The sequence below is a fragment of the Myiozetetes cayanensis genome, unplaced genomic scaffold (assembly GCF_022539395.1).
Source record: "Myiozetetes cayanensis isolate MyiCay16 unplaced genomic scaffold, myiCay2020 scf1, whole genome shotgun sequence".
NCBI lineage: Eukaryota > Metazoa > Chordata > Aves > Passeriformes > Tyrannidae > Myiozetetes > Myiozetetes cayanensis.
The window spans coordinates 99,764,594-99,788,470 of NW_026086604.1; the positions used below are offsets into that span (position 1 = coordinate 99,764,594).

The 23,877-nt window shown below is 38.9% G+C and overlaps 1 protein-coding gene across 3 annotated transcripts in view; it reads right to left on the bottom strand.

The window, feature by feature from the left end:
• The window catches only part of TPK1 (thiamin pyrophosphokinase 1), a 291,157-nt gene that overhangs the window by 85,477 nt on the left and 181,803 nt on the right, over positions 1–23,877 (bottom strand). For all 3 annotated transcript variants that reach the window (XM_050317999.1, XM_050317989.1, XM_050318009.1), the window contains one exon: positions 14,116–14,262. In XM_050317999.1, coding sequence (XP_050173956.1) covers positions 14,116–14,262 — 147 coding nt within the window. The remainder of the gene's footprint in view (positions 1–14,115; positions 14,263–23,877) is intronic.

Sequence of the window (23,877 nt, forward strand, 5' to 3'; positions counted from 1 at the left end):
GAAAGAACTAAATTGCTTAGGGATTTATATAAAATTTGGATAAGAAAAGGGGAAAATGTGTCTGTCCATCCAACCATGGAAGTTTGTCTGGCTACATATTAAAGGAGTACCAACATACTGCTATGCTTGAGTAAGCTGCTTTCATGACAGCTCACTGTACCGGGACATGATATATGTATTTTGTAGACACCTCAGAGAATGAGAACAAATCTTGCTGTAAGCTCTATTATGTGATATCTTAGGATTTTCTTTTGCTCAGTGGCCTATGAAAGACTGTGATAGCTATAGTCATTTTGCTTTCTGCATTTCTAACCTACATATCTCTAATGCATTAAAAAAGGCAGGAGGGAACAAATATCCATCTTCTGATGTCTCCTGGGAACTGCTTTTTGTTATGACAACGGAAACAGAACTTATAAAATTCTGATGAGATGAGAAATGTTTTATTGGATAGCACGGTGGTCATGTACAGGGGCAGAAAGCTAAAAGATGTAAAAATGTGGAAATAACTACTTCTAATAATTGTCTGACACACTCTGACTAGCTCGCTGTTTGTTTTTTTACTTGGATATATTGTTCATTAGAAATAGTCAGCTGTTGATATAATTGGCATATATATATTTGGCCACTCTAAGCAATGGCATTCTCAGATTCAAGCATGAGATTTTTTTCTCCTGTGCCTTAAGAACTGAGGTTATTTATACATATTCATCTCTTCACAATTTCTCCAAAAGAAGTTAGGATGGGTTTTTGACTACTATAGAAAAGTGAGCTGCTGTGATTTTTCATAGAGGATTAAGCATTTTCAGTAAAAATCTCCATCATCTCTAAAGGTCACTCCTAATAAAGTCACAAGCCCCAAGAAGGAGGAAAAAGGCCCCAGCTGACAGGTCACTGGAGGTAGAAACCTGGAAAACTGGATTCAATTTTCAATATGGTGTTGACTCCCTGAGTACCTGAGCAAATCATTTCACTTTCTCATGCCTTTGTCTCTCTCTCTCTCCCTCTGTAATATAAGTGTAATATACCTTGAGATCCAGCTAGAGAGTGTGACATGACACGTAGTCTCAGATTCACTAATGGAAGATCAGAGCCTGCACGAAAAGCTAGGTAAGTTATTATTCCTCATCTTATGGATTCTTCTAAAAGTAGCTATTCCCACCAAAGACTTTGTATGCCAGCTGCCCTGCACAATAAAATATGTTGAGAATACATATAGCCCCAGTAATCTGATTTTAGGTGTACAAGCTGGAGGAAAGGAGTCATGTACAGTACAGTATAATACTGTAGAGGCCAATATAAAGCATGCCTAAATACTAAGCTGATTTTCAGATTTACTTCACTTTTCCCCTCTCCAAGATGACTACAAAGTAGGAGTAATCGAAACAATCAGCTTCAGGTAAGCTCCTCCTGACTCAACATTGAATTTTTATCCCTCAGATGAGAAAAAAATGTCCAATTATAAAAAGGTGGTGCTAAAATCACCCTGCATTTCCAGAGTCCCATGGAGAAACACTGCCAGACTTCAAGGGGAGATGATCTTGTTCTCACTTCCCAGGCTGAAAGTGAAGTTTGCACAGAGGCAACCAGATGCAGGCATTTGACAGGTGTGGGCTTCCAGGAGGAGACACCAGCAGGGTGTCAGTTTCCCTGAACTGCAGGGGTTGTCTCAGCCTGTCTCAGAGACAAGAGCTCCTACTGTCTTTCAAGATGAGAGAATTGAAAATCATTATGCACGGCTTTCCAAGGACTACAGAAATGAGCAATTACATTCACTTCATTACCTGAAGACTGTCCCTTTGGCAGGGACACCTCTCACTAGACCAGGTTGCTCAAAGCCCCGTCCAGCTTGGTCTTGAACACTTCCAGGGATGGGGCATCCACAACTTCTCTGCCTCTCCACTAAATAGCTAAAACTGTCTCCTTTAAGTTTTCTAGGAATACGTTTGACAGTTCAATGGGCTCCCATACTGGAAGCACTTAAAAACTTCCTAGACTATTGCTGGAAAACCTGTTTTCTAAATCAACAGCTTTATAATACCTCCCTAAAGAGACACAATGCACATAGTACAGTAATCTGGAACTAGGTTTAAGTAAGAAAGAGTGAAAAAAAAGAGAGATGTTCACGAAGGGCATTAATATTGATAAATTATAACGGAAATTACATGCTGGATTGATATTTCTGCAGTATCACTCAGTGCTTGTCAGCAGGAAAGGAGATCCAGAAGTCAGACAGATGAAAGACCAAGAAATTACACAGGCTGAATGACATTATTAATTCAGCTGATATCATTAAGCTCACAGAAAATTGATAAACTATGTATAATAGGGATGATGAACTACTTCCTTTAACTGCACAGGCTCTGAAGTGCACCTTCATTTGTGGCATACATCATCTGGCACACTGGAGGAGCTGGTTTTGTTTGTGATAACTTGGGCTGTTGCTCAAGAGTTCTGCCTGTGGACACCTATAGCACGCAACAGGAATACATCAGACTCTCCACACTCCTCAAGCATTTCAAGAACCAGTGAGCATGGGTGGATTAGGGCTGCATGTGGTCGCTTGCACACCTGCAACACATGGAAATAACTCCCACGCAATCCTGAATGGACAGGAGGGTCTGGAACTTTACGCAGAGACATACTGGCCCCTCAGAGACCTATTGAGTCCTCCCTTGGTGCTCTTTCAATTGTTTTAAAGTTTCAGCCAATACTTTGGGAAGAATGAAAATATTTTTTATTCCCAGTTCCCAGATTCCCATAACATAAAGGAGACAGGCAGCTCCTCCTTAAAAAAAAAAAATCACAAAGCTAATGAGACTGTCTGCCTGTGGCATCATTGCTACCAGAAGACTAATTCCGGATCTTCAACTGCTCTCACTTCACTCTGAAGTACCTCCTCCAGCTGAGGAAAAACTGTGGTGGTTACAAAGAGACAAATTTTTTTTTTTTTTTTTTTTTAACCAGAGAGGCTTTTCCCCAAAAGAAAAGAAATAGCTAAGAAAGAACTGAACAAGGTGACTTTGTTATTGAGAGATACCTGCTGCAATGCAGCTTTTAGATACTTATATCTAAAAACCTTTACCTTGTGAGGTAGGGAGACCTCAGACTCACAACACAAGGGTACATTTCATTGACAACACTGCAGTTACTAGCAGAGAAATCTGCAAGCTAATTATTATTCAATCTGATAATTTATTCTTTCTTCAGAATAAAAGGATTCCCCTCTGGGTACAGCTCCTTCTTCTCCCTCAGGTATCTGACATTGCTGAAATTGAAGGCCATAATTGAATTAACAATAGAAGGAAACTGAATGAAAATTAACCATTCCGAAACAGATGTTGATGCCACAGGAATGCAGATACACACCATGAAGCATCAGTGGCTGTCATGTCAATGGGAAAATGCAGAGACATCTTAACTTAGAATTATGCACCAGATGAGATAACTGTACTTACATCTGCAGACCACCATTAAATTAAGTGCTTTAGCACATGCTTAGATTTCATTAATCTGCTTTGCCATATGCTTAAATTTATTCTGTACTGGTAACATTACTAGTCAAAAGGTATAGACTTTCACACAAGTAAATTTTCCCTGATTGCCAAACCACCTTTGATATCTGTGATTTGTTGTGGCATACACAAAAGCAATGCCTAGATTTCATAGAATCACAGAACTGTTAGGGTTGGAAGGCACCTCTGGAGATCATCTAGTTCAATCTTCCTGCCAAGGTAGGGTCACTTAGAGCAGGTGACACAGGAACATGTCCAGGTGGGTTTTAAATGTCTCCAGAGAGGGAGACTCCATGACCTTCCTGTTCCAGTGTTCTGCCAGTCTCAATGTAAAGAAGTTCTTCCAGGGATTGGGAATACACTTCTCTGGACAACCAGTACCTCATCACACTCACAGTAAACAATTCTTCCTAATATCTAATCTAAACCTCTTCTCAGTTTAAAACCACTTCTCCTTGTCCTGTCACTATCTGCCCATATAAAAAGTCCTACCCCCTCCTTTTTATAAGCCCCTGTAAGGTACCAGAAGGCTGCTCTAAGGTCTCCCCAAATCCTTCCCTTCTCCAGGCTGACCAACACCAATTCTCTCAGCCTGTCTTAGTAGGAGAGATACTCCAACCCTCTGAGCATCTTCATGACCCTCCTCTGGACCTGCTTCAACAGGTACACATCTTTCTTATGCTGAGGACCCCAGAGCTGGACATAGCACTGCAGGTGGAGTCTCATGAGGGCAGAGAAGAGGGGCAGAATCACCTCCGTCAACCCAATGGTGACTCTTCTTTTGATGCAGCCCAGGATACAACTGGCTTTCTGGGCTCCTAGAGCACATTTCTGAATCATGTCCAGCCTCTCTTCCACCAGCACACTCACGTCCTTCTCCACAGGGCTGTTCTCAATGAGTTCTTCTCCCCTTGCACACTCATGTCTGGGATTGCCCTTACTGAGGTGCAGCATCTTGGACTCGGACTTGTTGAACTCCATGAGGAAGATTGAGGGCTCACTTCTCAAGCTTACTCAGTGGCATTTACTCATTGCCTTTAGAAACAGCAACCATTTCTCCTTTCGGCATTTCTTCCTGTTCAGACCACCTGTGTTTCCACAAGTGTCCCAGAATCACTTATGTAGGAGGGTGTTTTGGGAGGTCATCGAGTGCAGCCTTCGCACTGGGTTTTGAACACTGCTAGGGATGGAGATTCTCTGGGCAACCTATTCCTGTAATTGACATCAGAGTAGAAATTTTTCCTTGTAGTTACCCAGAATCTCCCATTTCAGTTTAGGACCACTGTATCTCATCCTTTTGCTGTGCACCTCAGGAATAAGCATAGCTTCATCTTCATGATAACCTCCTCACAGATCTTGGAAGATTTTTCCCAGACTCCTTTTCTTGCTTTTAAAGGAAATATATTCACTGCAAACATCTTGATTTTAGTATTAAGAGCAGGGAGCCTGCACACTCCCATGAAGGTCATTGGTCCAACTGCACTGCTGGCAAGTACTTTTGATTGGAGTTGACATGAGAGTGGCAGACACATTACAGTCTTAAAAGACAATGAAGAATGCAATCCCTTATCACCATCTGCTCTTGGGATGTTCTGTTGTGCCAGAGAGAGAGTGTTGAAGTAATGTAATCAGTTGTTATCAACATGAAGAAAATTTGGACTGTGAAGTCAGTCACTTCCCACGGCAAAGCTGAATAGTTCTAGCTAAATCTTGTTTATCAGTGTAGCACAGCGTTTCCCCAGAACTCCTGATATTACCAAATATTATCATTCTTCTTCCCTGACCCTTTTTTAAGAGTAAGAGTAAATGTCGAAAATCCATCCACCAACGCCCTGGCAGATGCAGAATTAACAGTGATACAGTAAGGGACTGGAAAAGCCTAAGCCATTTCACAAAGGGATTGAATTGAAGAGATAACATATTTTCAAATATAACTGAGGCCAGAATACAGATGCTCACCTTCTACGACTTCAGCTACTGCCAGTACTCAGATGTGAGCAGAAAGGACCATAATTGAATTTACCTCTAAAGGATTCTAAAAACCCTTCAGGCTTGGTCAGCGATCAGGTGTTCAGCATTCAGATTTTTGGTTTTGTGGTAGATCATGATTTATCACCCACTATCACTCAATTTTTACTGTTATTTACATTCAGTTTAGGAGCAATAATATTGATTTTTCCCTGCTATATTTTTAACTGTATGCAGTAAAATATTTTCTTTTCAGAGGAGGCCCTGTCACAGAGTACGGACTTCTGATACCTGTTAGATTCCCTACTGAACTTTCTGTAACTCAGACAGGGAGTGAAAAAAATCCCCTCCCTCCCCCAAACTATCACTGAAATCCATTTAATATTGAAAGAGAAAAGTTCTTACTACAAAACCCTTGTGAAATTCACTTCAATCAAGCCAGTAAGATGCTTTCAGAAAGACTGTGTCACTTAGTGAGTAGAATAGAACCCCAGAAATTTGAGAAATTTGGGCTATCACAATAAAGCTGAACAAAGAGGTATAATGCAGCAATAACTTAAGGGTGATGCATAGGCACTCTGCAGTAGACATCACCCCAGTAGTTTCCAGTACTACACAGATGGGGTCACTTTGGTCATTGGTACAAGAGAATAAAGAGGAAACACTGTGGAGTATGATTCTATGAATCAATTAAGCCAGAATGACTAGGTATTGATGAATTAATGCTTCATAGCATACAGCTGGAACTGCTGGGGGAAGACAAATCCTGAGAAAAATCTTCAGGGTGGCAGTGGCTGCTTAAGTTAAAGCTAGAACACTTTATACAAAACTAAACTGAAAAATTAGGATAACATGATGTGCCATGAAAAGACAGTTGATAGGATCCAAGAAAAATCCAGAGAGGAAAAAAAAAGGGAAAGAAGAAGAAACAAGATTAGGAAAAGAAAGTAATATCTTGCTGTATGGTAACTAAACAGTATGGGGGCTGGCCTCTTATAAGGCAAGTCACATAAAGTGTTCATAGTTATTTCTCTAAGTCCCCTTAGTTCTTCATATCTAATGGCTGAACTTGAAATTCAAAACATTGCATTACTCCTTCCAGGTGTTAGATGGTAGACAAATATTTTAAACCACAGCAATATTCATAAAAATACTAAAAAAACTATCTGTAAAGTACCAGTCTATGAGACCATCATATAGACAAGCTTTTGAATATTTTTTCTTTTGTAAACTATAAACATATGGCACCTTGTAGAAATATAAAGCTGATTAAATTACGTACAAAGTATTTAAAGTTTTGACCAAATTTGGAATCCATATTAACAGTATTTTAAAATGCTTTTGCTCTTGAGTTTTGTTATGTTGTGGTTTTTTTTTTGTTTTTTTGTTTTTTTTTTTTGTTTGTTTGTTTGTTTGTTTTTTCCCTTGTCAAAAATCTATTCACAAAAAGCTTGGGAATCCTTTAGCTTGTTACAAAATCTCCATATAGCATCAAAGTCCTACCTGGGAAAAAACCCAAACAAAACTGGAATGAACACAGGCATGCACACACTCCAACTTCTGTTCAGTGATAAACGATAAAGAAATGTTCTGTTCAGTGATAAAGATAAATGAACACATAGCAAGTGAAAATACTGCTGTGGTCTTCCTCAGCTTGCTGCTATCATCAAAACAGGAGAAAGTTTTACCAGCTTCCTATTGATCCCAGTTTAAGCATCAGCTCACGATAAGCAAATGTCAAAGACAAACATTATATGCTTTATTGCTGACCATATAATGTAAAGCAGAAGAATTGTTTGACAGTACACAAAATTATTCATACTACATTGCAAACAAAACCCTGAAGTATCAGACCACTGAGGAAAGAAGTTTGTTAAGGGTGAGGATGAAAAGAAGGATTAAGACTTCAAAGGAAAGAAAAGTAATTAATAGCTTTGGGAAAGAAAAAAAAACAGCTCTAAGAAAATTAGCTTTGTAGCTAACTTTGCAACTAAAAAAACTTCTTGTGGTTTCCATAAAGCAGCAAAATAGATATTAACATATTAACAAGAGCATATCACAACAGCTAGGGGCAACAACAGAGAGCAGGAACCTCATTGGAAGAGTTTTATTTAGGGTCAAGGTTCTCCTAGATGATCATCCATCAGCTGCTGTAGTAACTAATTAAAAATCTAGACATATACTGAAAAAATTTGAGAGCAGAACTGTTGACAATTACCAAGCTCAACATATTGATTCAGAATCAAACTAGATGACTTCAGAATTTAGAAATACCTAACTAATCCAATTGGACTCCTTACATTGTCTTCTCTTCCAGATGTGAATTTAAAAACAGTTTTGTGATTATCATATCCTGCTATAGAGTATTACTTGTTTCCTAAGAATTATGAGTAGATGAAAATCTCACTTAGTAGAGATTATTCTTTTCCTCTTTTTTCACAATGATGGTTTGGTATTTTCCTTTTCTTTCTGAAAGATAAGTATTTTTTCTAAAGCAGTTACCTACAAGTTAGCAGATTGACTTATGAATTTGTTGTTATCTGTTTGGCTACAGAAAGGTTGTAGGATGAGACTTACTAGAAAAACATATTTGACATAATTACAGAAGTAATCCATAACTATTAGATATCATCCTCTGCAAAAAAGTTCACAAAATTCCACATAATTCCAAACTGTTCATAAAGTTGATGCAGGTTGCACTTTTAACTGATGCTAAATAAACTGTTCAAAATTATTTGACTGTTTCAAAAGCAAGATACTATAAGATACTATATAAGCTTTGTATATTTCATACTACACATTTGATGATGATGGAATAGAACTAAGTTACAAAGTATTTAGCTGTTATGAGGAAATCCACCTAAAAGTTTCCTTTTGTAACAGTGCAAAGCAAGATAGAAAGTAAATCTTTCCCAGGTCAGAATGTTATTGACAGACATGAATTAATTTTGGATCACTGACATTCAGCAAAACACAGAAATCCTGTGGTAAACATGAAGCAACACCACTTCATACCCATGAATTACCATGAAATAAACCTGATTTTTTTGACCTGTAGCCTTTTGAAGGTCATATTTACACAGGCCCACTACATTAACACATGGTAAGAATGCCTGAATAATCATTAGTCCTGCTGGATTTGCTCAGGCAAGAATAAAAACATACACTATAAGTCTTATTTTTAAGAACAGAATCCTCAAAGTTTCTTACCTAAGAAGGAAACTAAGGCAGTTAAACTAATAACATAGCAGCTATTTTTTTCTGAGAAGTCACTTAAACGTGAGACTAAAGCTCTGGAAGTAAAACCCCCCTTTCTTCAAGGGTTTCTGCGAAGGATTCAGATTCCCAGAGAAGGGCTTAATTAAGACTGCGCCACTGCTAATATTTTTGACATTGTAGTGTTTCTGTCCAGCTGAATGGTTGGCTTTGTCATAGAAAGTCACAAAGAAGATGTATTTATCAAAGAACAAGAAGCTGTATGTTTGTGAATTCCATAGACTGCTTTGTCAAGGAGATTAAGTTCCAATAGCACTCTTTGAGAGCAGATACCAAGCAGGAAAGACATCCTTTCAGGACAATAAGTATTTTAAGTACTAAATATATGTTTAAATATTAAATATTTGTTTAAATGCCTTCCTTTACAACCACAACCTTTTTCTAATGGAATTTACCCACCAAAAATATGTATAGGTAAAGAAGACATTAAATTTCCAAATTCCAAAGTTAGTCCCTGTAAGAGGCACATGCACTAAGCATTTTCTCTACTGAGTCCAGTGCGAGCCAGATCTGCTCCTTACACATATGAGGAGGTACAGAACTGATTGGATAACTCATTCATGAAGTTCCTGCAAAATTCAAGGAACTGGCCCCCTGAAAAAAACTCAGAGGTTGCAGGTGTATACCCTGATCTTCCCATTAAACTTTACAAGCATGGATACAAACCAAAACAAGTAACCTTGGCATAGGGAACTGCAGCAACAAACCCTAGCAAAGTTTCCAGTCTTGTACATTCTCTCACGTCTATTGCAGTGTCTCCATCCTGGAGCAGATCTTCATACCTGATCGCTCTGTCTGCACCTGTAAAACTGTTCAGGTAATACTCTTTGGAACTCAAGTTAACTAGAACAGCAGTGCTCATATGCCTGTGGCTGTTCTGTCTTGTTCCTAAAACAAGGCAGTACCTTCCAAATGCTACTGGCCTGTGCTAAATCTGAACCGTGCCCAGCCACATCTGCGAGAATGACAGGTAGCTCCCCCTAAAACTGAGTTTGGAACCATGCTAACTAATTATCTGCACAGCCTCCTGTATGGCAATATTTACATTAATCAAGGGCCTTACTAATACGGCTGTTACTATTACCATAATACTGTGTTCCACCCCAGTGCAGAGCTGAGGAGGTAATGGTGTTTTGCAAAAACCTAAATGAGCCTCACAGTACCCATTCAGAGAAGGACGTGGGTTTTACACAATTTACAGACTAGGAGACTGTGAGATCAAAGGCTGTGCAATATACTTCTGTTCAAGGATATGGCAGTAAAGAGCCAAAGATAAGGGATGGGATTCCTGATTCTTATTGCTTACATTTAGCTACTGGACCACTATCTATGATGCTAAATTATTCATTGTTTCTCACAGGTAAGGCAGGCACGCACTCAAAAGAAAAGCTGTGTGCAAGAAAAAGAGTTATCAAAGTAGTCACACACTCTTTCAAAAGAGTTACCTAACTGACAAAAATATGCTGCTGTAACACATTTTCATGTGTAGGCAGCAATTCTTCTCCCCATCCTAAGGCTGGAATCCTGTGTGGGGAAAACTGAACTGCTCGGTGTGTGTAAAAGACAGGCCTCATTAACTCTTGGACATCTTCTCATTTCTTGGTCATAAATCCTATTACCTTGTATTACAAACTGCCATAAAACTCACAGATAAAAGATAATTTATGCTCAGTGTACAGAAGCTAATGTTTCTGTACTCCTGAGAAGCACAAAACCAGAAAATGAGAAAGTATGTATGTGAAACCTTAAGCCATTCGTATTGAGCATGGCTAGCATGATAAACATGACTCCAAGGGCCTAATGCTTTTCAGCCAGGCTATAGTCTAACAGTAATTGATATTACCAAATTTCAAGCATAAAATGGATGAACTGTTGCATAAAATATCCTGCTTATAAAAAGGGATTACTCATTAAAAATTCAGGCTTTCCTTCCTCCCCCACTACAGAAAGAAATATGACCTCTATTCAGTACACAGGTACATTTTTTATTTTTTATTTGTAATTTTTTTTTTTTTAAATTCCAACCATCACGTTAGAAAATGCTTCAGAACAGGCACCAGCTCCTGGAGTTCTTACAGAGACTCCTTATTCCTGTTAGTCTCCCTAATTACTGTTGCATGCCACACAAAAGTAACAACTCTTGGAATTGGCAAAATCAAAGCCAACTTAATCTTCTGTTTGCCTTTTCTATTAAGCAATTTAAAGTCTTCAGACTTTGGCACTGATTTTAACTGTGTTGGTTATCTGCTCAAAGGCTGCCTGTTATTAGTTTTCCTTTCCCATTCAGACAAGAGAAAATCTTTCACTGTCAACTTATAACTTCTGTAGTTACAAATTAGGTTCCCATTTTTTGGGCCCTTCCATAAGTACACCTCATTTCATCCCTGCTTTTCTTTTTTTTTTTTTTTTTTTTAAATACTTGTTTAGTAATTTGACATATATTGGAATTAATTCATCTAAACTTAGATACCTACATCATATATAGTCAGATCTCAGTCTCCCACCCAATTTCTCCATAGATGCCATGGAGACAGTTATGTATGGGGTGTAATAACTATTTCCACCTTTTCTTTTTCTATTTTCGTTAGCGGAGCTCATCCCTACAGGTCAGACATTAGAAAGTTTACTTCCTTGTAGTTTTCTTCACTTTCCATGCCAAAACCATTTTATCTATATATTTCAAAAACTTGCACTGTCTGTACATCTATTTCCCAAGAAATGCCTCAATACTCAAAGTGCCCATTACTCTGACATTCAGTACCTGGATAACTTTATTGGCTGATGAAAAAAAGGCTTTGTTTACCTGGTCCCCCTTGCCTGGTCACCAAATCCCAAATATTGTCCTTACTGTGTTCCTCTTATCACCCTGAAGATTTTCAACAAGTCTATAAACATGTTTCCTACAACATGTGGACCCTTTTTACAGGTGTGTTAAATATTAATATATTTCTTCTACTGTAAGATATCAACATTGTAATAATGTGAAATCACTCTCTTTCAAAGCAATTGCTTAATAGATTTTATGGTGTACTTACATATGTACTCACACAATCCTCCTCTTAGTTTCTGCATTAGTAATTAAAAATTCAGCAGCTTGACTTGTTACTCCCCTTTGTATCCTTCCTATGGCTGCTATGGGACTACCAGTTTATCTGCTGTATCCAAATATTTTAGACTCTGCCTAGGTACCCATGACAGAGACCCACACTCCTGCTACAGTGAACAGAGGGCTAATGTTATTTTGAAGCAAAACCATAATTATATTTTGCTCATATATATTATCCAAAGAATCCAATAAAGATCAGATTCTTCTTCCCCAAGAGAGAAAGGTTCAGATCTACATTTTATAGAAAAAGAAACATGCTCTTAACTTTATAATTTGTGTTAGCATTTGAATCTCAAAACCTTGCTTCATTTGTTGCACAGTTTCCAGACTTGCATTTTGAAAAGTCAGTGGGTCTCCCACTGTGTTAAACTCCCTCCTACCTTGATTTTAAATTACAAAGGGGAGAGGGAAAAGAGAGAATGTCATGATTGTGGCTGCTTGCAAGAGAAAAATACCAGACTGAACTCCATATAAAAAACTCCACAAAACAAAAAGGCACTTCCAAGCTTAGCATCCTTGTTTTTTTCTGTGTATAAACTACTCACTTTATCTAAACTAGGCAGGATTAATGTTATTATCTGGAGGTACCACGACAGTTGACTGCAGACGCTGACAGTGACAGGTTTAAACAACAATCAAAAGCAATTTTGTGTCAAAGTTAGCACAGAGATGGTTTAAATGGCCTGCTCCCATATCTGCCCTTTATTTCTGTACACTAGAAATAGCCTGAAGTTACAGAATGGCAATGCAAACTGACAGCCAAGTATGGCAGAAAAAAAAATAATATCCTGTAGAATTCTCCCCATCTACAAAAAAATATTATGCGCTTCTTGTATGCCATTATTAAAAACAGAACAAAGACATTTTCAGCAAACACAAACAATTAAAAACTTCCCATTTCTATTTAAAATGCACAAATCATGGCTTTTTTCAAGTTATAAAGAGTTTAAGTATTCATGGAAGATTCTTGTGAAAGTAACCTTAGGTATGGCATTTTAAAGCCACTTACGGAAAGGAAGAATGAGAATAATTAAAAGTCTTTCCAGTCCCAGCAAGAGATTTGTAAGCTAAACTGGGGATTCGCCACCTTATCTTATCTTCAACATGTTCTTAAAAATATCCTAAAATAAAGTTACAGTGGTTAGTGAAGTACTGCAATCACAGATCAATCACAAGCAAGTTACTCCTAACTTTCAGATTTTAACCAGTTATCGCTTAGCCCTCTTTCCCCCTCACTCCTGCCTCTATCCATTTAACTGTGTAACTAATGATCAGAGTAATTCCTCATCATACTGACAAAACAGCTTCTGTGCCTACTACCTTTCCTGCAGACACAGTGCTTCAAATTGTTAATAGAGTATCTGCCACTGTGGCTTTAAATCTATAATCTCATAGAACCTCATTAATGCTTTTCTCGAATTACAATGAAGCACATCTGGTGCAAGGTTTTGTCAAATTTACCTGTGAATGCTATTTATTTTAATGAAATAAGCTTTCCAAGAGAAACTGGGAAAGTTAGTTAAGCTTCTAGAAACCTTGACAACAGGAAAAGATATTTCCAAGCAAATAAATGAATCACTGTTAGAGAACAGTGTTTGATGTTTAGATTTGCCTTTAATTTAAATCTTAGAAGCAGAAGATCAGCAAGATCTTTTGTGTGTGTTGTTTTATGAATCAATAAATGCAGTAACAGACCTGAAAAACCACAAAAATAACACATCTTTATGAAATTCCCTTGCTGATGCTATATGGATTCCCATCGTGATGAACTGCACCACTGGGACTGCATAAGAGCTCTGTCTGATGTGTATGTCAGGAACTCACTCATATCATCCTCTTCTGTCTTTCTTTTGTTCTTCTTATTGCAGACCTCCTTATTGCTACTCAACATGCAAAAGGGCTGTGTGCTGAATTTAAACTTACTGGAATGCAATTTAAAAGGTTAATTCTACTTTTTTCCCATTTATAATCCAAATCCTACATTTACCCAAATTCAGTTTTCATAGTTTCTGGTTTTCTTCTTTCTCTGCTTCAAAAACAAATCTATTCTGAACAAATTAAACAAAAATCTTTTCCAAGGCAGGAATGCAGAGCCCATCATTTGCTGTCCATTTGCCTGCAATGTATATTATTGGGCTCTGAACCTACAGAAGACAAGTGAGAAAATGAGCACTTAACGGTGCAAGACCTATGCTGTCAGGGTGGGTGGAAGGTCAATTTTATTATGAAGTAACTTTGTGCAACACTTACAGGTTGAAGCAGGTAAATCAGTGAGCAATCCTGGATAACTATCACCGGAAAGGGAGTGATATTCGTTGCGTGAAAAAGTGTTTCCACTGATGCCATTGTTTGGTCAAAGCGTCCTCCAAGTCCGCCCAAAGTCACAATCACATCAATCTAAAAGACAAAACAAAAAGAGTCACGGAGAAAACTCTCAGCAATGAGCTACTAGACCCTGAAAATCCACATTAAAATCACTTTGGAGAAAAAAAAAAAAGAAAAAAATAACTACTGACTGTAGGAAAAAGAATGTCAAATACAGTTATTTACTCCCATTATTGATAAATACCACTATGCGATTTTGAGGCTGAGTATTAAAGCACAGTAAATTCATGGACAACATGTTGTACTTTTTAAAAGGATGTAACCGTTCTCCCTAAAATACAGGCCAGTCTTTGAAGGTACTTACCTGTCTGCCCTAAATATATGGAGCCCAAGATCTATCCCTCCATATCTAAGCTTCTCAGGTAAGTGTGGTATATCTGAGCCATAGTATCCCCAGCTCTTCACATCATTTCAGTATTATCCTCACGGTTTATAGAGCAAATAAAGGAAATTTCAGGTTAGGGCCATTCTATGTCATTCTCATTCCTGCCACACAGCATTCAATGTACAAGCCATACCCCTGAAAGGTTGGCTCTGCCCAACATTAGAAGTACTACTGAATAGGAGTTCCACCCCAAGCAACTGGGACATCATCTCTGTCAGGGACAGAGAAGCTGGAGCACTCTCCTGTCCCAATCCCAGACACGCAGAAAGCACTACGTAACTGCGGTAGGCCATGGAGTTGGACTGCTCCTGCTCAATTCTCTCACACAAGTATTCTAGTATTTAAAAGGCTTGGTTAAGAGCTTTCAGGTGCTCAGATGAAAGGTCACTGAGTGCAAGTATTATTATTATTATTATTATTATTACTTCCATAATGTCGATCAGTTTTGTTCAGTAATCGTATTTTAAAAAGCTACCACTAAGTCATATCTAGGGCCCTAATACACTGCAGCTCGAAAGTCTTTAGAAGCTACCTTGACAATGGCCATCTGGTGAGGTTTTCAACTTTATAGAGCTTAAGTCTATGGCTACTGTGATTACATGAAATTTTACTCAACCCAGGAGCCACATAATGGTGCTCTGTGTATCCGAAATGATGTATTAATAGCATCAGCTTCTATTTTTATTACCAGGTCTAGGGCTTTATGATTCTGTTGAATATTCTTTTGCATGAAAATTGTATTTTCCTTGAAGAAATACACCATTTTTCTCATCACCACCAGAAAAATACCTGAGAGGCCAGAATGGATCAATATAACACATTATATTAGCAGCAAACACTGAAACAAAAAAACTATCCTTGTACTGCTGACAGCATGTATTTTCTGTGCAGATTACAGATCACATAGACCTAACGTACCACCAACAGAATATGAATCGTAAGAAAACCTATCCTTAAACAGAAGACAAAATAGCAAAAGGTAAAAAGCATGTGTTCCCAGCTAAGCCACAATACCATAATACATTTTCCCTTTTATTGATTCCACTGTAGATACAAACTGCTTTTGTTTGACTGGTGATGACTGTGAGTTAAAAGGGCAGATCAATTCTCTGAAAATAAAACTATTAATAAGACCCACCAACACCGGTTTCCTACCAGGCAATCAGCAGCAAAATGCTCCCCTCCTCCCCCAGTAGAAACCATGAGGAAAATCTTCTACCCCAACCTGGAACCACAGTGAAGTTAAGGTGGCTGGCAAAGGATCAGGATCCACATGTATGTTGTTTTTCTTCTGAGCAATGGGACTGAAGCTTAAATATTAGCCTAGCCTCATCTTGAACAAACTGAGCAACTCTGTATAGTTTCTTGGTGTATACGTCTCATCATACATGAACTTGTTTGTTTTGGCTTTGATGTTTCATACAGTTTGAAAGGTAAGAATGAAGGAAACACAGACTCCCTTTGACTTGGAATTAAAATGATGCAATAACATTCTGAATGTGTCTTCTTTCCCTTGTAAAACTGCCAGTATGTCAGAAAAATTCTGCTCTGTTATTCACACACATGTACTTGTGTGAACTACAGGACATATCTCAAGCAATGAAGTGCTCAGTGACTGCAGCTTTCTGTGGTAGAGATTGGCAGAGCTGTGCAAGCTGAAGAAAAACATAAAAAAAAAATACTTCTGTATTTTCCACTATGTCAGAAGTGATCCCGAAGTCCTACTTCTTATTCAACAGCAACAATGCAGTCTTGTGGATTGGTTCCCAAAAAGTATGAAAATAAAACCAATCTAGCATGGAGTAGATACATTAAAAGGTATTCATAAACCAGAGGTTTGGGGTTGAGGTATGTTGGGAGAAAGCTAATAAAGATATCTGAAAAGGAAATGTAGCTACTACTTAGGATACTTGCATGGATTGTGAAAACGAAAAACACAAGTATGTGACAGGTATGCAAGCAAACCCAGCTGGAGTATGAGAGCAGCAGACTGAGAGAAAAGCTAGAATTCTGCACTCCTGTGACAATTGACAGTCCTGCCTTTCACTGGATAATCTTGCAGAAGTGACAGGCAAAGAGACATTTTAGGACTTTTAGAGCCTTTATTTGAGGGTCTAGGTATACACACTTTGTTTATTTAATTAAAACACAGAGAGGCTAAGTGCAACAAAAATCTCAAGAGCTTTTCCATCCTAAAGCTAACATTTCTTTTAAAAAAACCACACAACCAAGAATCACAAACTAACAAAACAATCCCTTCCTTCCATGCAATCACTGCTCCTCTCACTCCGTCAAGCACTTAAGAAAATGGATGTGCCATGAAAGCACATACACGACTCTTGGTCATTCCAGAACCTAAGACAAAGTGAATACCAATGCACAAGACACTACAGAGAAGAAAGGCCATTAATTTTTCCACTATGATTTCCTGTATAACACAGGCTACAGAATTAATACTGTTACTGCTAATGAGCCCAGCAGGTAACATTCGACTAACACACTGTACTTCAATTGAAATGTCCATGCTTCACTTAAATGTCCCATCACCAGTCCCCTTACACAATTTGTTTTCACACAGTGTCATTCATTTCCTGAAAAAAGGATATAAAATCGTAAATAACTACAAAGAACATCTTAGATCATTGCAGGTACATTCTCTTAGACTATCTATAACCTGACTTCAATGTAATGCACAGCATCTTTAAAGACTATGAAGCTTTAATTTAGAAAGAATTGAAGATCTAAGAGTATGATCCAGTCATATTTAAATGATACACCTATTATCTCTTTAAAAAGTTTTAGAAGTCACTACCAAACAGCAGGGCAGTTAAAAGGAGAAGGGAAGCATAAAGGAAGACTTTGTGCTTGCAATTCAGGGATGTATTTCTTCCTTCTTCCCCAAGCTGTAATTTAGAGGTTAAAGTAACCAAGGGGAGCTGAGGTTCCCATCATATCAGAATGAAGCTGCTCAGATTCCTGCTTCCACTCTCACAGAGACTATTGAAATGGACAACCTGCTGTAACCTTTGCAGGCTTGCTAAACATGGTCTGTTGAAACTGGTCCAGCTGACATTCCTGTTTCTGGTATGAATGGGTTAAATACAAAAAAAAAAATTCACTCTATGACTGAGGAATATGTATTTAAGGATGCAGGAAGCTGGGAACTGCCTGGAGTGGGTGAAAAGAGTGCAATATCATTAATTGTAATGTCAGCATCACCATGACATATAAGAGTGAAGTCCAAGGCTCAAACTGACAGCAAAGGATGCCCACTCTTTTCAAAACCATGCTCATTATCTCTGATAAGAAATACTCTCCCCAGGGACAGCACAAACAACTCAAATGACTTTTTTCCACATGAGCTCACTTTCAGCCAGACAACTTGCAAGCAAACATGCTTAAGGTTTAGAGAAGTGGGTAGGTGAAAGAAAACACATTTACTGACAACAGCGCTGAAAGAACTGCAAAAAAGACTTCCCCTAAAGGAAAAACAGAAGGCAACAGTAATCAAGATGTTGCAAAAGCTCTGAAATAATGATTAATCTCCCACCGTCCGACACCATGGAGACCATCCACTGCTAATATCCAAGATATTACTATGCCAATTACAAGTCAGATGTCTGATTGGAACAGCTTCCTTTTATCACCTCACTTCACTGAAATCTTACGCATTCCACAGCCTTTCTTTATTTTCTGTCATTCATAAGTTTACTCCTTTAATTTCTGAAGGAATATGATATAGACAATAAAGTTACTGTAGTAACATGCATGTGTGTTGGAAGCATATTATATGCTGAAATACCTATATATTGAAGTATATCATATGTTGAAAAGTAATCAAGTAATAATGTGAATACTAAATTTATTATTGCTTTATTGCTTCATCACTTCATCAATTTTGACCAGTTTACCAGAAAAGTATTTTTTTTTCTTCATAAGGCAATTTGTCACAACAGGATGTGGTTTAAAACTCCAGATACATCTTTTCTAGTCTTTGTATCAGTACTAAAGACTTTAAAACACAGCAAGCGCTTCCCTTGATAACAAATGGGTCAGAGCAGATTTTAGCTCATTTGTCCATAGCTGTATTGGAGCTCTTGTGCTGGCCATTTCACAATCATTTTTTTACATTATCCTCAGAATTGCAGTGTAAATTTAATGAACTATTAAAATCCCATAATCTAATGTTGAATATACTGCAAGTTATTATCCATTTTAGTTGATTCTACTAGCTCTCTAGCTCAGTGTTTTACATAAAGGTATGGCATTCATTTCCTATAGGAATGATATGCTGAACCACACAGCAGCATCTGAACTTTTCTCAGGTAGAATCCTATTTACTCTAGCCAGAATTTCCTTGTTGTTTCAGACATCTGACTCTTCATGGTAACAAGAGCTCTCAGCCAAAGGCTGCCATCCTGTCTGAGTACCTTCAATCAGATTCATCGTCACCTCACTGACTCCACTAATCTTTATATTATATTGTTCCAGCTGCTTCACAAACCATTTTGCTTCTTACCTTCATCTTCTTACATTCTTATCCAAGTGCTTTCTCTGTTTGTAACCCTTTTTATTTCAGATAAGAGGTTAATTCTTTCTGCTAATGACAGTGAGTATGCAAACAGATTGCAACTGTCTGTTTAAAGCAAGTAACATGATGGTAAGATGGAAATGAGAAAGAGAATCTCAAAATCCAGTAATAGATCTGAGTAGCCAGAAACATTTTAAACTTGGTTTTACTATTGACTTGTATTTACATCTCTGGTCAAATGACCTTATTTCATTTCAGTTCCTTGGCTTTGCTCTCTCTTTCAGGAAAATGGAATGTTCGAGAGTGTATATAACATCATCTGGCATTAATTTTGTGGAACATAAACTTCATAACCATTGTCTTAATTCTTCTTACTTAAAGAAATCTAATCTACAAAATCTACAGGAACTGCTGGACTCCAAGCAATCTGAATTTGACTGATTGTTTTTGTGCTGAATATTTGTGTTATGACCTTGATCAAACAGTACTCACTGTGCCACAGATGGAAATAAAGACACCAGTAACTCCCACTCTGCTACTGCTGGTCAGCTGGACAAAGCTTTACAATTCCTTCTGCATGTCAGATCAGGGTCACTGGAATTTCTTATTGCTTCACATTTCCTGGGTGAAAGTCCTGTCCCCACTCCAGACTGTTACCATGCTGTTGTGAGTAGGTAAAAGTGCACTAAAACTCTTCAAGCAATTTGTTCACTGAGGTTTTGTAGGACAGTGTGTGCTGGTTTTGAACAAGGATTCCAGGACTATCAATCACATTTCTGCTGAAAACCCATAAAATCTCCTCATCTTTTAAAGCAATATGAAAAGATATTCACAAGCATCAGGGTAACCTTTCTGTTCCCCTAACTGAATCACCATAGTACCACCCCCATGGAAGCACAAACAACTATCATATCCCTAATAAAGGAAGTCCTGGATTTGTATTAGCAGCAATGCAAGAGGCCCTCAAAAGATTATGCTGAAATGGTCTAGCAAATCTCTTTAATGATCTGTGAACACTGTGTTTGGCACACGCTGTGGTTTTAGTAATTTTGTATACTGCCTCCAGGAGTTAAAAAAAGGAAACACAAACTATCTAAAACCTCTCATCAATGAACAAATCAAGGAAGAAAAAAAATTATTCCATCCTCTTCAAGAGAATCTGTTCATTGTGAGCTTTGTATTTCATATTTCACTTAACTCTGGCTGTCAATCTTTACTGTATTAGCCTCCCTTTCTCTCTCTCCAATACATTTCCATGTTGTCACAAGATCAGCGGGTCAACAGAAGTACAACACACTGATTCCCAGCCAGCAGGGCCCTCACCTCCACTGTGCTGATTCCTGTCCCTTCAGCTAGAGCCAGCCTGCAGCCTGTGCTGAAGGGTCAGCAGGTGGGAAGGGCACTACATAAGGAAGAGGCTCTTTGCTGCAAAGAGTCTCCCTAAAAGCCTCCCCAAGTTATTCCCCCAAGAGATACAGGTCACAATCCAGACCTGGGAGCCTTGCCTGGACTGTGGCTCCTGCTGCATCCTACTGGTAGATAGACAATCTTGTATAGGAAGGTCCCTAGCTACTCAGGATCTGATGGATCAGACAATGTAAGTTCTGCCTACCAGCCCACAAACAGGATACATATTCTATATCATTAAGAGTGTGTGTGCCTTCCCACATCTCTGTGAGCCCTGACAATTTCCTTTGATTTCCCTTGTGGTAGGTTATCCTTGGCTGGCTGTCAGGCACCCACACGGCTGCTCTCTCAGTCGCCCTCCCCAGTAAGACAGGGGGAGAAAATGAGATGAGAAAACTCATAGGTCAGGACAAGGACAGGGAGATTACTAATAACCAATTACATCACAGGCAAAACAGACTTAACTTGGGAAAAATTAATTTAATTTATTGTCAATTAGAAATCAAGTTAGAGAGAGAAAAAAGACAAAAATTAAACTCACCTTTCCACCACCCCTCTTATTCCCAGGCTCAACTTCACTCCTTCATTCCTGACTCCTCTGTTTTCCCTTTTCCCCAAGCAGCACAGGGAAAAAGGGGACTATAGTCAGTTCACACCAGCTCCTATCTGTCTCTCTTTTGTTCTCATACTCTGCTGCTACAGTGTGGGGTCCTCTCCACAGGGTGCAGCCCTTCAGGCACAAACTGCTTCTCCATGGGTCCCTCATATGCTGTAGCTCCTGCCAGGAGCCTGCTCCTGCCTGGGCTTGACTTCACAGCCTGCAGCATCCTTCAGGGCACGTCCACCTGCTTTGGCATGGGGCCCTCTGCTGCCTGCAGTGTGGCTATCTGATCTACCATGGTCCTCCACAGGCTGCAGGGCAGATACCTGCTCTGCTAGAGATACCAGCACAGGCTGCAGCTCCCTCAGGAGAGACACCCCTGCTATGATGGGGGTTCTCCAGGGGAACTCAGTGGCCACAGCCCCTCTTGTCCCTCCTCCTGCTCTCCCCTCAGCACCAGCAAGGACGTTTCTCCCCTGTTTTCTCTCACCCCTCCCTGCCCGGGGTTGAGGGATCAGCATGGGGCAGCCCGACCTTGCCTCATTGACATCCCTGAGGCCCCCGCCAGCACCTGGGCCCACAGAACCCAATGCAAGTCCCCACTTCAGGCTAACTAATAACCCTCATCACTTGGCTCCTTACTATTCCTGTTTCTCTAGAAGGTTGGGATGAATAGAGGACTGTGTCTTGGCCACAAATCTCCCTTTCCATCCCCACCACACCTTTGTGTGGTTTTGTTTCAGCTCCTGCCCAGATGCTGGTTCTGGACCCTTGGAAAGCCCACAAAGGAAGATAAAAAACCCTGTGTTATTGCAAGGCAAGGGGGTAGGTTTTCTGTAGACAAAAGTGTCTATACAAATGCTCTGTCAGCAGCCCTCAGGCGTTTACACCCCCAAGATGAACAGGGAAACCTGAATTCAACACTATTGAGAGGTGAGACTTTTTCCTGTAACTTCCTAAACCAGGTGCGTCTTTTCTTAAAAACTAACTTTCTACCTATTTTTATTTCAATAGGTGTCAAATTTTAAGGAGAGAATCACAGATTTTTAAGGGGAAACATTCCATACAAAATATGGAAAATTCAAAAATCTCAATTTCTGTCATATATATACTTTTTTTTTTTTTCATCTGAGTAAGAGGCAGGCACTTCTGCTGCATATCGTAGAATTCAGAAGTGAAGTCTGTATAAAAGATGCCACAAATAAGGCAGAGCTTTGGGAGCTTAATTCTCCCACAGCAGCATCGCAAAGGACATAATTGCAAGAGGCACTTGTGCCTGGGTAGGGCGAGATGTTAGCTCTGCTGTTTAAAATGTTTCAACTCGGGTTCACACAGGTCTGAAGATCTCCTGATAGGTCCCAACAGAACAGTAATATTTTCAGCTGGTCTGAACATTAATCTTCATGACGAACAAGGGGATAATAGCCTATCCTATTATACTCCAGGGACAGATATAAGACCTGAAACTAAAGATGGAAAATTTTTCCTGTGTCTCTCAGGCCCTATTCTGTGAATGGTTCCTCTTTTGAGTGATTTCACTGAATGCCTGGGCTGTACAGAATTTTTTTTTTTATAAAGGAGGACAGATTTGCAGAAAGAAGCCTTTAATTTATACATTTGTTTATAAGAGGCTGGATATATTTTTATATTGAAGAAAGTAGGTTACGATTTGGATGCCAATTTTCCTTTTCAGCATAGGTTCAGTATTTATAGCAGGTAATTTACACATAGCCTGAATAATTACAGAATCTATTTCATTTTTCTACACTGTCCTCTAGACCATATAAATTTAGCCACACATTTAAAAAGAAATGAAGCATGATTTCTTAAACTGGAGGCCATTGTGAAGCTGTAAACATTTTATGTTCACATTTAATTTGAACAAAATATTGAGCTTTAATTGTTCAGTGCTTAGTTGTTCAGTAGTTTAAAAGGGAAACTTGAGGGTTTTTTTAGGCAAGTTGAAGAGACCATCCCCTGCCAGTGACAAAGTCAAAGGTAGGTGATTTAATAACAAGCAGCGTGAGCATCAGAACTAGCAAAGCCTGCTTACCAGTGCAGCTCTGCTACGAAGACCCTTCTATCCCTACTTCTGTTGAGCTTGTGCTACTGCCTTTTTTGACAGTGGGAATACTGTAGGGGCCTTTCAAGTATTACCAGGCTGCCTTATTTTTGACAACACCTGTGAAGAGTTAAATTACTATAAGCCCCTCTGCCCATTCTTGAACACCATCGGTGTAAGTGAAGCAGTGACGAAATAGATGTCAGGGTAAGTCAAGGATTGCAGAAGACAACAAGGCCTCAGGAAAAACAGACTAAATCATTTCTGCATAGCACCAGCCACACACTTTTACTTTCCAACAGCCTTAATACCTTCCTCTCCCCTCTGCTCCCAGTACTCCTTTCTAGATCTGGAAAAGAAAAAAAAAAAAGAGGAAGAGCCACCACAGATTCAAAAGCTTTGACCACTATTACAATTTCAGTGTTTCTTTTGGCTATTAAGGCTGTACAATATTACAAAAAGAGGGAAAATGTCATGGGAAAAAAACAATCCAAAACTGGTAAGGAAGCATTCTTACATGCACTACTGGGTTTAAGTTTCCTTGAAGAGGATAAAAAATGAAGAGAAGGTAATTTGTTGATTGATTCACCTACTGCTTCAGGGACCAGATCGCTGCAGTTCATGAAGTTATGAAAGTGCAC